The 14,952-nt window shown below is 44.9% G+C and overlaps 1 protein-coding gene across 8 annotated transcripts; it reads left to right on the plus strand.

Moving 5' to 3' along the window:
- Window positions 1-782: 782 nt before the first annotated feature.
- LOC125449338 (zinc finger protein 239-like) lies at window positions 783-6,352 on the plus strand. Of its 8 annotated transcripts, none has more exons than XM_048525050.1 (3): window positions 783-870; window positions 3,535-3,711; window positions 4,547-6,352. In XM_048525050.1, the coding sequence occupies exon 3, from the start codon at window positions 4,833-4,835 to the stop codon at window positions 5,760-5,762; it is 930 nt and encodes a 309-aa protein (XP_048381007.1). In that variant the 5' UTR covers window positions 783-870; window positions 3,535-3,711; window positions 4,547-4,832; the 3' UTR covers window positions 5,763-6,352. The 8 variants fall into 8 exon arrangements, with proteins under 8 accessions (XP_048381007.1, XP_048381008.1, XP_059497520.1 ...); XM_048525051.2 differs by having other exon boundaries at window positions 801-2,153; XM_059641537.1 differs by having other exon boundaries at window positions 801-2,153; window positions 3,535-3,674.
- The last annotated feature ends 8,600 nt before the right edge of the window (window positions 6,353-14,952 follow it).

The raw sequence follows: 14,952 nt of genomic DNA on the forward strand, positions 1-14,952 counted from the left end.
CAACTGCACTTCCCAGTCGCAAACCATTTCCACTCCCCCTCCCATTCTCTAGATGACATGTCCATCATGGGCCTGCACTGCCACAATGATGCCACCCGAAGGTTGCAGGAACAGCAACTCATATTCCGCCTGGGAACCCTGCAGCCATATGGTATCAATGTGGACTTCACCAGTTTCAAAATCTCCCCCCTCCCCTACTGCATCCCTAAACCAGCCCAGTTCGTCCCCTCCCCCCACTCCACCACACAACCAGCCCAGCTCTTCCCCCCACCCACTGCATCCCAAAACCAGTCCAACCTGTCTCTGCCTCCCTAACCGGTTCTTCCTCTCACCCATCCCTTCCTCCCACCCCAAGCCGCACCCCCAAATACCTACTAACCTCATCCCACCTCCTTGACCTGTCCGTATTCCCTGGACTGACCTATCCCCTCCCTACCTCCCGACCTATACTCTCTCCACCTATCTTCTTTATTCTCCATCTTCGGTCCGCCTCCCCCTCTCTCCCTATTTATTCCAGTTCCCTCTCCCCATCCCCCTCTCTGATGAAGGGTCTAGGCCCGAAACGTCAGCTTTTGTGCTCCTGAGATGCTGCTTGGCCTGCTGTGTTCATCCAGCCTCACATTTTATTATCTTGGAATTCTCCAGCATCTGCAGTTCCCATTATCTCAGTTTCTACTGACTCCTTGTTTTCTCTGATTGGTTGGAGGGCCAGCAGCTCCGCCTCCAGTCCCGCCCCTTGCTTGCTATTGGCTTTGTACGTCATCAATCACGGGCAGCGTGCGGGAGCATGCGCACAGCTAATTGGGGTGGGAGGAATACTGTCGTGAGTGATGGGGAAAGAAATGTTCGACTTCTATAGATATACACACGGTGAGTGAAGGATGAATCGGAGGCTAGTGATTGTGGTAATATTCCTACAAGAAGGATCAATAATTGCCCAGTTTAGACCTTAAGCCCCAAACATGGATTTTCCGCTGCCGCGATTTAAGCCGCAGTGATCCTCAGGCCTCTTCTCAGAAACAGGCCCGGGTCACCGGGGACCATCTTGATTTTGCGGAGTGGGGGAGTGCGCAGGTGCGGTTAGCGCGATGATGTCACTGTGACTGGGCGGGGCTATGCTTTTCCCCCTCCCCGGTTCCCCATCCACCGCTTCCCATCGGAGATAGTAAGAGCTGGAGTCAGAGGTAAGACAGCGTCGGGCTGGCCAGGCAACGTCAGAGGACCGTGAAAGTTGACGTTTCGAGTTGGAACCCTTCTTCAGAAAGGTCGATCAGGTTCGAGGAACCGAATGGCCTATACCTGTCCCTTAAAAGAGTTGTAACCAGATACACAGAGTGAGAATGTTCAAGTGGCCTGACTGTGGAAAGCGCTTTAACTTAGACTGAAATAAAGTTGCACTGCATCCAGCTGAGAAAAACTGTATGGACGTTTAGTCCATTGGATTAGAATACACCTGATCATTCAGTAAGAAGAAACAAGAGATACCTACACGATAGAAATCCTATGGAAAAATATCGGGACATTGACAGCGGATCGGATTGAATACGACACATGTCGATTGTAGCTGACCTGATAGTTCTCGAGTCCACTTTCCAGAGTTTTTCCTGTGACCCTTGATGCCCCTACTCATCAAGAATCTATCTCAGCCTTAAATATACACAAGGACTCTGCCCCCTCAGCTCTTTTTGGCAAGAAGTTTACAAGACTGGCAACCCTCTGAGAAGAAATTCCTCTTCATCACAATTTTAAATTGGTGCCTTCATTGTGAGACTATGCTTTCTGGTCCTAGACTCTCCAAAGAGGGGGAAACATCCTTGCAGCATTTTCTCTGTCAAGCCCCTTCCGAATGTGATTATCTTCAATGAAATCACCTCTCATTGCTCTAATGTGCGTAATGTCCCACTCACTCAGTCTGTGTCACTGGTTAAAAATCTTCCTACTGTGCACTGTGTTATAATCCTCACTGACTTTTTTAAAAAAATATTTTTGGTTTGAGTCTGAGAGCTGAACAATGACCTCTGGACTGTGAGCAGCAGCAGCTTGTGTTAAAAAGAATAAACAAACCAGTGTTTGTTTTTGAGGCCAGGCCTGGAAGTTAATTTCAGGTTGATTCTTCATCAAAAACTCTGTATACTCTCCTGGCCATTGATGAGGTCAGTATCTGGGAAGTGGTGCGAGCAAGTTAGGGAGAGGATACGATCAAACAGAAGGAAGAGCTGAGATAACAAGGTGGAGAGCTGGATGAACACAGCAAGCCAAGCAGCATCAGAAGAGCAGGAAAGCCGACACTTTGGGTCAGGACCCTTCTTCAGAAAATCATTGCTGTGTTCACTGAGGAGTATGTGCAGTATGTTCTTGGGAGACTCTTGTGTATGTGCTAGTAACTGAAATTGATGGAAGAGGGTCCTCGTGCACATCTTTGTCACTAAGCTGGCTTCTCTGATGAAGGGTCTTGGCCCGAAACGTCAGCTTTTGTGCTCCTGAGGTGCTGCTGGGCCTGCTGTGTTCATCCAGCCTCACATTTTATTATCTTAGATTCTCCAGCATCTGCAGTTCCCATTATCACTGAGAAAACAGTCCAGAGAGTGGAGGGAGAAAACTGATCAAGGTGGTGTTTTCAAATTGGGCTGTTTTCCCTACACCTACCACGAAACCACGTCTCATTGTTTCTTTGAATGCTCTCCTCCCCACCCTCTTTCCTACCCGTCACCCTTCCCCCACTTCTCCCCATCATCACACCTTCCTAGCCCTTGCCCCTCTTCCCCTCCATCCCTCTCGCTGCTCACCCTTCCTGCTTCCCATCCCTCCCCCTTCTTTCCCCACTCCAATCCCACCTTGCTTCCTCCTCCCCTCACCCCTTTTAGTACGGGTTAATTTGAATCTTGTTTGGTGTTTTGTTGTTATTTCTGCCGATTGCATCTCAATGAGGTTTCCATTCCGTCCATCTCTGGTTATATTTTGCTGATTTCCCAGCTTTATCATCTATGGTCAGGAATTGTTTGCCCTGCACTGGAGATCATTTCTGCTTTTGTGCTAATATTGACCATTAGATACTTACTACAGCACAGGGATAACAACCCAAAACAAATCAGCCTACCTGTCACAACATTGAATGACCCTGAAAATTGCCCAAATGTTCCTAACCTGACTTCACAAGTAACAGATCTCAGGCACCGAGTTTATAGAAAGAGGAAATAACAATAACTTGAGCAAAGCAAACATTAACAGCTTTGCAATCTAATTACTATCTGTGATTTTAAATCCAATCTTCTTTATTCATTACCTCCACTCTTACTGTTTGACAGACATACATAAGGGATATATTAAACAGCAAAATAAATGAATGTAAAATTGTCAGTTCAATTAAACAGTTTCAAACAATGGATGTCAAGCCTTTGGGCAATCCTTGGATAATGGGTTGATCACAGGCGCATGAAACAAAATTAATTTCTAAGTCAGTAGTGAATGTAAGTGGTTTCAGCAAACTTCCAAAGATATTTTCTTATTTCCAATATACTGTGTTACTTTTCTCAGAACACTTGACACTTTGAGAACTGGATAGAAAACGAGAGACCGAGCAGCCAGTCCAGAAGTTTCCAAATCACTCTGTACCTCCTTGACCACCTTGAACTGCTGCAGTCTGTGTGGTGAAGCTGCTCCCAAATTACTGTACGGTGAGGAGTTTCAGGATTTTCAACCAGTGATCCTAAGGTAGTGCTGATATCTGTGTCGGCTCTGATCATTTTGTTTTTATACCTCAGCTTTAACAGAATGGAAACATAGAAAGTAGGCCTTTGTGACGTTCGATCGTGCTGTATTATTCAGTATGTTTGTAGTGATCATCCTTCTCAGTACCTTGTTCTCAGTTTAGACCCATATCCTCGAATCCCTTTAGCCCTCAGACTATATCTACCTTCTTCTTGGAAACATTCAATGTTTTGGCCTTAACTGCTTTCTGTGGCTTACCAGTCTCTGAGTAAAGAAATATTCCCTCATCTCAGTACTTAATTTATGTCTAATTTTATTACTGGGACGTGAGCAAGGCTAAAGAGGCCAGCATTTGCTGCTGCGACCGTTCTCCCAAGGTGCTGTTCAGTGAGGAGTTACATGATTGTCAGACAGCGGCTGTAGCGAAATAGTGACATGTGTCCACATGTGGTCAAGAGTGTGCCTGGGAGGGGAGCTTGTATGTACTAGTTCCCCATACACACTGGTCTTGTCCTCATTGGAGGGAGGATCTGTCAAACTTATTCCTGTGATGTAGGTGTAGGAAACTGTGTCCTGAAGTATCCCACTACTCTTTTGACTCTTCTCCCACTGAGGGCAAAATCTTGTGGAGGCCTAGGACAGGCAGTGGGTCCCCTTCCCTGAAGGACATTCATGAACTAGTTGCGTTTTTATGACAAACATTTCCTATTCACTATTTCTGAGTGTCTTTCACACAAATTACTAGATTCAATGTACTGCATTTCACACTCTCCTTTCGTATCTCAAACAGTTCTCTTTCTCATATTCATCTTTTTCCTAATTTAAATTTGTTTTACAGAGTCACAGAGGCACATTAGTTAGCAAGAATTCCAAACAAAGATTCCAAGAAGATATAAGACTGAGTCAATTCATCAGGATTTGAAAAACATTGTCTGTGGAAAAAAGATTTTCAACATCAGTATGACTGGAAATGGACCAAGGTACATCCACCCACTGTTCCGGTGAACTGACTGTGGAGAGAGCTTGAGCCAGTTGCACAGCCTGAATAACATCACTCCATTCACAGTGGGTAGAAACTGTATCCCTGTCTTCTGTATGAGGGAAGAGTCAGCTGGTCATCCAATATGGAGAGACATAAGGGAACCTGCACCACAGAGAAACCGTGGAAATGTGCGGATTGTGGGAAGGGATTTAAATACCCATCCCAGTTGGAAACTCATCGACGCACTCACACTGGAGAGAGGCCATTCATTTGCCCCAAGTGTGGGAAAGGATTCAGTGACTCATCCAACCTGCTGGCACACCTTCGAGTTCACACTGGGGAGAGGCCATTCATCTGCCCTGAGTGTGGGAAGGGATTCAGTGACTCATCCAACCTGTGCAGTCACCAACGCGTTCACACTGGGGAGAGGCCATTTATCTGCCCTAAGTGTGGGAAGAGATTCACTCAGTCATCTGCTCTTCTGAAACATAAACGCACTCACACTGGGGAGAGGCCATTCATCTGCCCTGAGTGTGGTAAGAGATTCAGTGCCTCATCCAACCTGCTGGCACACCAGCGAGTTCACACTGTGGAGAGGCCATTCATCTGTTTCATTTGTGGGAAAGGATTCACCCAGTCATCATATTTGCTGAGACACCAGCGAGTTCACACTGCAGAGAGGCCGTTCATCTGCCCAGAGTGTGGGAAGGGATTCACTCGGTCAGCCCACCTCTTAAAACACCAGAGAGTTCATGATGGGGAGAGGCCATTCATCTGCTCTGTGTGTGACAAGGCATTCTCTCAGTTATCCCACCTTAAGGTACACCAACTAGTTCACACCGATGAGAGACCTTTCAAATGTTCACACTGCGAGAAGAGCTTTAAACAGAGACAGGACATGCTGACACACCAATACATTCACACTGGGGAGAGGCCATTCCCCTGCTCCGAGTGTGGGAAACTATTTGTCCATTCAAACAACCTTCTGAGACACCAGCGAATACACGCTGGTGAGAAGTTGTTACCTGCTGCCTCTGTGGGAAAGGATATTCTCAGTCATCCCACCTGCTGAGACACCAGCAAGTTCACAACTACAGGGCAGGTGTCTGTTGCTGTTGTTGTTCTTAATAAAATTTTGATTGATCCAGCCCCTGGAGGAGTGGTTGATCGATGTGGTGGATGACTTGATGCATCTGCCTGGAGCATTTGGAAGCAGATGCAATGGAAAAGGGAAATATGTAGTGCTTGTGATGTGAACATGGTGAGGCCAGCAGAGGGTTGCATTGTATCGCTTTAAACACGCGCTCACACACTCACTGTCTCACACTCTGACACACAGATGCACAATGCCAGATTCACAGACACATATACAGAGATTCCAGAGCAAAGTGTCCCATGGCAGGCACATTTGGACACCTACAGACACAATGTCCATTGGTATATCGTCAGGGTTTATCTATTTGATAGACTCAAGTTCATTTGTACAATGAACTTGTGTTAATTCATACAATAGATCTGTGTAATTGCCATTCATTTGTAAAATGGATTGATTCATTTGTAGAATTCTCAACTCATTAAAAGAAAATTTGGTGTCTTGTTCATTTCAGTCCCACTTACACCTTTTTGTTGATATGTGTGAAAATCTTGTATTCCCTTGTGGAATAAATTGCATCCATTGGTTGTAGAAGCCTGTGTCCCATTGACTAAATGAATCTGAAGAAGGGTCCAGACCCGAAACGTCAGCTTTCCTGCTTCCCTGATGCTGCTTGGCCTGCTGTGTTCATCCAGCACTATGCCCTGTTATCTTAAACTGTTGAGCTGCTGCTTTCTCTCACATCATCTCCCTCTAATCTCACAAAGATGCTTCTTGGTATGTTCCACACCTGGGGGAGGTGTGCTCCAGGTAGAGAGAGCTTGAAGCTGACTGGATGAGTTGGGATTTGGGCACAGAGGGATCCTTGAGTGATAGACCTGAAGATATTTAAAGTAGGTCCTGGCAGCCGTTGTTTCTTTTGCCATGTGGACGGAGCAGGAGGTCATCAGAGGATTTCTGTCTGTATGTGAGACTGTGGGTACTGTTGAAATCTCAATACCACCATCCTGAATCATCTGTGAAGCAAACCACAGGAGCAGCATATGACCCTCATGGAGGAGAGGGACTGTGAGAAACCATCGAAAGAGCTGGGACCCACTGGAATGATGAATATCCCCTCCTCAGTCTCTCAGTTTCTTTCCTTAACTCCTGTCTGTATCTATTAACCTTTTTCCTTTACTCTCTGTGTCTCTCTTGTTTTTAGTCCCTGTCTCCATATTCTCTTCCTGTCTTTTTTTCTTTCTTTTGTATTTCTGACACTTTGCCTTCCTGCCTTTGTCTCTGTTTTTTTCCCCTCTCTCTTCTGCCCCTTTTGTTTTGTCATTGCCACATTACCCCCACCTTGCTGCATTCTCCTGCCTCACCATGTTTCTCCCAGTCTTGCTTTGCAGCTGCTGCAGAAATTATACATCACTAAAATAATGCAATCCTCCTCCCAGGTTTTGTATCCCCACCAAATTTAATTGTCCCAAATATTTTGCACACCCCTAACATTGGTTTCCCTCTCTGTTCAGTTTGTGTGGTCTTCTCCAATTTTACAAATCCAAAATCTTCCTCACCCCCATGTTTTGCATCCCTTCCAAAAATGAACACCGCATTATGTACTCCCCCAATACTATGCCCCCATCCAGCTATTGCACCCCCTAAAACTGATGTTCACCCCTGAAATTTGAGCACCATACCTGATTTTTCACACCCCTAGTTTGGAGTCTCCGATCTTTTGCCAACCCTCCGGTCTTGCATCCGTTGATGTTGTTCGCTCTTGCAGCCCCCAAAATTGCCCTCAAATTATGTACTGCTTCATTTTGCACCCCACCATGACTTCATCCACCCCAATTAAACAACAACCACAATTTTGATAAGCCCCTTAAAATGTTTGGACCCTTCCCCAAATTTTGCCCACCCTCATTTTGTGCCACAGCCAAAGTTAGCATCCCAAATATTGACCTCCAAGATATTGCACTCAACTGCAGCACCACACCCACCCACCCCCGTGCACTGAATTATGCACCCCTCTGCAAATTCTCCTGATTTTATGCCCACCCAAATTATGCACTTCTTGGAATGTTGCATGTTCCCCAATTACGTAGATCCCATCCCCCCCCCCCACCAATTTAGTGTCCTCCATTACTTGCAAGCCTCAAGTTCCTTATATTATCGTGCCCCCGAATTTTGCCGCTCCCCAGGAGTTGTTCTTTACCTTTATCTCAGATTTGGCACTGGCCCCCCTCCAAAATTTGGCCCTCCCCCAAACATTATCCCTGTCCCATATTTGTGCCTATTCCCAATTTACACCCACTTCACATTTGTGGTGCCACTCCTTCCATTGCACACCCTGCCATGTTCACCCCCTTCCAATCTCAACCCTAAAATTTCACATATCTCAAGTTTTCCTCGAATTTTCAAGCCACCCCAAACCTTTTGATTAGATTCCAATCTCTACCTTGCTCCAGTATACTTGTTATTCTACATTTAAAACATCTCTGAACACCTCATTAAAATTCCAATCTGTAATTAATTCCCATATATCTGCAAATCTGTACATAAACCACCTGAACTCATTGATTAAATTAAAGATTGTATTGCACACCTGAGTATTTTTTATTCTGTATATAAGCCATCCTGAAGCCTTTGATTAAATTGCAGTCTGTAACTCACTCCTGTTTATCTGTATTCTATATATAAACCACCCCAAACCCCCTCAAATTAGTTTCTAGTTAGTAACTCCTAGGTATTTTGACTCTGGACATCAACACCTCAATTAGATTCCATATTGTAACTCACTCCCTACTATCTGTTAGTCTGTGTACAAACTACCCAAATCCCTTGATTGCATTTCAGAGTGTAACTCATTCCCCCTTGTGTTATGCTCTATATAAACTCACTGAGATCATCAATGAGATTCCAGTCTCTAACTGAGTAGAAACTAAATGGTCGAATGTTAAACTGGGAGCAGGAAAAGAGAAACCTGCAGTTTAATTTCTACTACATTCTGTTTGTCTAAAATAGACAGGCTTTTGGAATGCAGCCATTCAAATAGCCAGCTTACTACCACCTTCTCTCGGGCTGATAGGAGTGGGAAAAAATATTGCTCATCCTATGAACAAATAGAAAGCAAAAACCATCCCTTGGCCGTTCTAATCACATTTGTCCCTGCAGACTAACTCAATGTGATTCATATCCCAGGACACTTAGATCCCTCTGTACCTCCAGAGGCCTGCAACATCTCCCCATTTAAATTAAAGACTCTTTATCCATTGTTCCTGAGAAACATCACATTCTCCACTCTATACCACAACAATGCTTTACCCATGCACTGACCATCTCTACTTAACTCAATTGAATATCCCTCACATCCTCCTCACACTTTACTTTCCAAACTATCTTCACCAAGAAAATCTTCATTTTTAAAAAGTCAAAAACTGACCTGAACTGATGCTTATTGGAAATACAAATATCCTTCTGTCAATCTCTGTCCCTTGGCCAGTGTTTGTGTGCGTCTGTCTGTCTGTTTCTCTTTCCTCTCCAAGAATATCTGTAAATTGTCACATTCAACTTTGACCTCTCAGAAGATGTGATGAGGAGGGTGAAGAAAGAAGAGCTGTTTTGTATTTATGTTTCAATAAAATGCAAAGTAAAAGGTCTCTGTGCAAACTGAGACCTCATGGTGTTGGCAGTCAGTATGGCAGAAGCTTTGCTCTCAACAATCTGATAAATGATTATTTTTGAAGTTGACAAACTTTAACCCGAGCACCACAGTTCACTGCTGGGATTTCAACTACTTCAATCCATACCACTGACTTGGATGAAGGAGTCAAATCATCTCATCTGCATGAAGGATATGATTCAGGAATGAAAGATCCAGGATTGAGGCCAATGCTACCTCACTGGAAGTAATCATCCTATCGCATCAACAAACGCCCAGTGTCCATCATTCATTGCTTCCAACCATCCAATCAATTTTGGATGGAAATTGTAACTTGTGCTTGGATCTCATGCACTTTACTTCATCCAGCTTCACACTTTGTTATCACTTTATTTTTATGCCCATTCTACTACATAGGACCTTGTAGACCTGAGGGTGATGTTTTCACTTGAGGACAAGATCCTGAAGGAAGTACCATGATCACAAGGTAGTTCCTTATAAAAGCAGCAGGGAAATAAAGAAAAGTGTCTTTCCTCTGTTGTTGGGATATGGAGCTCACCACAACAGGCAATGTTTCAAACAAATATGCTGAGTTATTTTCAAAAGGAATTTAGGCAATTACATGTGAGAAAAGGGAATGGAAAAAGAAGCTGAAAGGCCGAGGTGAGGTTAATGAAAAGTGACTAAAATGAAGTGGGTTGGAGGGGGGAAGAAGTGGAGAAAAAGTGTGAGTGATAGGCAAAGAGAATAATAGTTGGGCAGAAAAAGGGACGGATGATAGTATACCAGGGAGAAATAAATGCCAATAATGGGGATTATGAGTAGGTGAAAATGGGTTGGCTGTGCTGAAAGCAGGCCATGTTGTGACAGGGCCTGGGCTATGGTTGTGCAGAAAGGACATAAGGAGCAGAAGTAGGCCATTTAGCCCATCATATCATGCACCATCAAAAGAGACCATGGCTCATTGGATAATCCTCAACTTCACTTTCCTGCCTTATCCCCACAACCCCTGATTGCCATATTTATGAGAAACTTATGGACACACTGCCAAGTGCTCACTGACAGAAGAGCTTTTAAATGTCTGATTGAAGGATGTGGTGTGAAAATTCTATGGAGCCGACCTGCTATCGATGTGTTCACACTGACAAGAGACCATTCAGGTGCTCTCACTGCGGGACTGGCTGAAGGGGACCATGTGAACCCACTGTCCACCAGAAAATTCACAACCGGGAGAGAACCATCATCTGTTCTGCGTGTGGCGAAAAATTCAAATCAGTCATTATAGAACAACTTCCTCAGTTTGATAAGAACACTTTTTAATATTTTGCAATCAGAAATTTAAAAGAAAAATGCACTTGCTGTCCTACTAACGTATTGACACTGATGACAAGCTGTTCACCTGCTTTGTATGTGGGATGACAGTCACTCAGTCATCTCACTGATTGAGACACTCGTGAGTTCGCCAGTGACTTCAGGGTTTGATTTTGCTGTTAATCACCATCAGGATTGCATAATATTCTGATAGTTGGGATTTTCTTCTGCTGCTATTGACAACCTTTGTAACAGGACTGGAACTTGAGATGTTTTGAATACGTAGTTAATAATTCAGCTTTACGGAAACAGAGATGACATCAAAATTGGTAGTGTAGTGGACTGTGAAGAAGGTTGCCTCAGCCTACAACAGGATCTTGATCAATGGGTCAAAATGTATCAGATGGAGGTTAAATTAGATAAATGCGAGATGCTGCATTTTGGGAAGACAAATGAGGACAAGACCTACACACTTACTGGTAAGGTCCTGGGGACTGTTGCTGAACAAACAGACCTTAGAATGCGAGTTCATAGTTCCTTGAAGTTGGAGTCCCAGGTAGACAGGATAGTGAAGAAGGCATTTGGTATGTTTGTTTTTCTTGGTCAGTGCATTGAGTATTGGAGTTGGGAGGTCATGTTGCAGCTGTACAGCGCACTGGTCAAACCACCTTTGGAATAATGCATTCAGTTCTGGTCTTCCTACTATCAGATGTTGTGAATCTAGAAAGGGTTTGGAAAAGTTTTAAAAGAATGTTGTCAGGGTTGGAGGGTTTGAGCCAGAGGGAGAGGCTGAATAGGCTGGAGCCATTTTCCCTGGAGTGTCAGAGGCTGAGGTGACCTAATGGAGGTTTATAATATCATAAGGGGCATGGATAGGGCGAATAGCCAAGGTCTTTTCCTGGGGTTTGGGAGTCCAAAACTACACAGCACAGAACACCGCAAGAGACACAAAAGGTCAATTCAAGTGAGCAATGGTCTTCACCCAACCCCACTGAGGAGCTTCCTAGAAGCTGGTGAGCCTGAACAGGACAAGTTAAGGGCAGGGCAACAGTCATGCCTTCAGGCCATTCAGCTCAGAGGCTGCAGAACAGAAACTGCACTGTGGCAGCTATAGGGAAGTGCTGAACAAGCACCAACCTTCATTTTACTATGTCCCTACTATGACAGCATTAAGATCCGGAGAGGGAAAGGATGTACTGGTACCAGTTAACTGCCTGTGCTGGGGCGCTTTCTGAATGTGAGCTCAGGGAGAGTGGTTACCAAGCACTGCAGTGACGGCATAAAGCAGCATCAACCATCCCAGTTGACCCCTTCTTTGTCCCTTTCAATGTGGAGAACTGGGAATCTCTCTCTTCTCCAAACACATCCTGTCCCGTTCATTAGGAGATTCACAGCGTGGAGAGCTGGGAATCTGTGTGTCAAAATGTGTACAGATAAATGGACACAGTTTGATGAATAATTTTGGTGAGCTACAATCATAAATAACTATGAGAGTCTAAGCTGCGTCAATAATGGACATGTGGCTTAAAACGGCATGGGAATTCTACAGTTATTATTCAAATGCAGGAAAGGGAAGAAAAGAGAGCTTGGGTGGGCATGCTGATTACAGCTAATCTGTAGATTTATTCCAAAAATTAAATTGGGATTCAAAGTGGATTATTTTGGTGGAGAGTCAGTGAATGAAGAGGAAAGACCCACACAAGCAGCTCTTCATGGTACACTGCAGACCAAACATCTCAAACCAGCTCCACTTTCGGATCAGGAGACCGCAACAGCTCAATACGCTGCCCTTGGGGAAGGTCGCCTGTCTGTAACTCTACATTGCTTTAACTAACGCCACCAAACAAACACATGATTAAATAGTTACTTGCCTGTTTGTGGGATCTTGTCGTGCACACATTAGTTGTTGTGAAACAACAGAGGTTATTTCAGAATGAAGCAACGTGTCAACGCAATTGCAGAAAGGCTGCGATTTGACAGATTTGACACATCCAGATTTCTTAACAATTGCAGCTGGGCTGGAGATGATTAAAATCATAAGAAACTGATTGCAACTGTCAGAATGAACTTGGTTCAGTGTTGGATTTGATTAACAATACCAGCAGAATCCAATCGCAGCGGTCACTTGTGAACTTGTTCGTGTCTCCATAGATCGCAGGAACGAGTAAATCTCTTCCCATGCAAGGAGCAGGCGAACAACTTTTCCCAAGTGTGAACCCGCTGGTATGCAGAGATCAGATGATCGCCTGAATCCACTCCCACAACGAGTGCACTTAAATGGCCATCTCGTCAGTGTGAACAATTTCATGGTGAGCCACACACCCAGAAATTTTATCGCACTTCCCATAGCCTAGGAATTTGAAAGTTTTCACCCCAGTGTGAACCTGCTGGTGTGTCAGCAGGGTGGATGAATGAACAAATGCATTACCGCATTCAATGCAGCAGAATGGCCTCTCCCCTGTATGACTGCAGTGACTTTCCAGTTTATAGGGATGATTGAATCCTTTCCCACCGTCCCCACATTTACACAGTTTCTCTCCGGTGTGACTCCGCTTGTGTTTTGACAATCCAGATGATCGACTGAAGCCTCGTCCACACAGAACATGTGTACAGTTTCTTCCCACTGTGGAAGGTGCTTACTGTTTCCATGACCAAGCGCCTTTGATGTTCAGATCCTGAGAAAACCGAGCATCACAATCAGATTCTGACATGGTATTTCGGTTTTCCATTTGTGCATCCTCTCCCTGTAAAATCTGGTGAAATGAATTGAAATAAAAAGGAATGAAAAAGACAAGCCACAAAATTACAAAGGCAGACTGTGAAACTGAGCTGAATGAATCTGGTATTTCATAGGGTCAGCATGTGAGAAGGAGACTACGAAAATGTTAGGCAGGATTTCAGGGAGCTAGGGTGGAAGTTGAGAGCTAGAACAAACAGAGTGGTTATCTCTGGTAATAAAATGTGAGGCTGGATGAACACAGCAGGCCAAGCAGCATCTCAGGAGCACAAAAGCTGACGTTTCGGGCCTAGACCCTTCATCAGAAGAAGGGTCTAGGCCCGAAACGTCCTGTGTTCATCCAGCCTCACATTTTATTATCTTGGAATCTCCAGCATCTGCAGTTCCCATTATCTCTGGTTTGTTACTCGTGTCACGTGATAGCGAGGCAAAGAACAGGGAGAGATTTCAGCTGAACACGTGGCTGCAGGGATGGTGCAGGAGGGAGGGCTTCAGGTACATGGACAATTGGGGCTCATTCTGGGGAAGGTGGGACCTCTACAAACAGGACGGTCTCCACTTGAACCAGAGGGGCACTAATATCCTGGGTGGGAAATTTGCTAGTGCTATTCGAGTGGATTTAAACTAGCTCAGAAGGGGGATGGGAAACTGAGGTGTAGTCCTAGTACACAGGAGGATGAGCGTAGGGAGGACATGTTCAGGACCTCACTGTCACAGGAGTGTGCTGGCAGACAGCAAGCTGGATTGAAGTGTGTCTACTTCAATGCCAGGAGTATCCGGAATAAGGTAGGTGAGCTTGCAGCTTGGATAGGTACCTGGGACTTCGATGTTGTGGCCATTTCGGAGACATCGATAGAGCAGGGTCAGGAATGGATGTTGCAGGTTCTAGGGTTTAGATCTTTCATTAAGGTCAGAAAAGGTGATAAAAGAGGGGGCGGTGTGACTTTGTTAGTCAAGGACAGTATAACGGTGGCTGAAAGAACCTTTGAGGACTCATCTACTGAGGTGGAGTGGGCTGAGTTTGCCGAGGAAGGTTTGTCGACTGAGTCAGTATGGGTGGAAGTTAGGAACAGCAAGGGAGCAGTCACCTCACTGGGGGTTTTCTACAGACCTCCACATAGCAGTAGGGAGATCAAAGAACTCATTGGCCAGCAGATTGTTGAAAAGTGCAAATGTAGCAGGGTTGTTGTTATGGGTGACTTCAACTTTCCCAATATAGATTGAAACCTCCTTAGTGCAGATGGTTTGGATGGAGCCGTTTTTGTCAAGTGCGTTCAGGAGGGTTTCCTTACTCAGTATGTGGACAGGCCGACGAGGGGGGAGGCCATTTTGGATTTGGTGCTCGGCATTGAGCCAAGACAGGTGTCAGATCTCGTGGTGGAAGAACACTTTGGTAACAGTGAACACAACAGCCTCACATTTACCATAGCCATGGAAAGGGAAAGGAGCAGTTACCAGGGGAAGATATTTAACTG

The sequence above is a fragment of the Stegostoma tigrinum genome, chromosome 42, assembly GCF_030684315.1.
Source record: "Stegostoma tigrinum isolate sSteTig4 chromosome 42, sSteTig4.hap1, whole genome shotgun sequence".
NCBI classification, from domain to species: Eukaryota; Metazoa; Chordata; class Chondrichthyes; order Orectolobiformes; family Stegostomatidae; genus Stegostoma; species Stegostoma tigrinum.

Excerpts from the sequence above, each read along its gene's own strand:
- LOC125449338 (XM_048525050.1), top strand. The coding sequence starts at position 4,833 with ATGGAGAGACATAAGGGAACCTGCACCACAGAGAAACCGTGGAAATGT.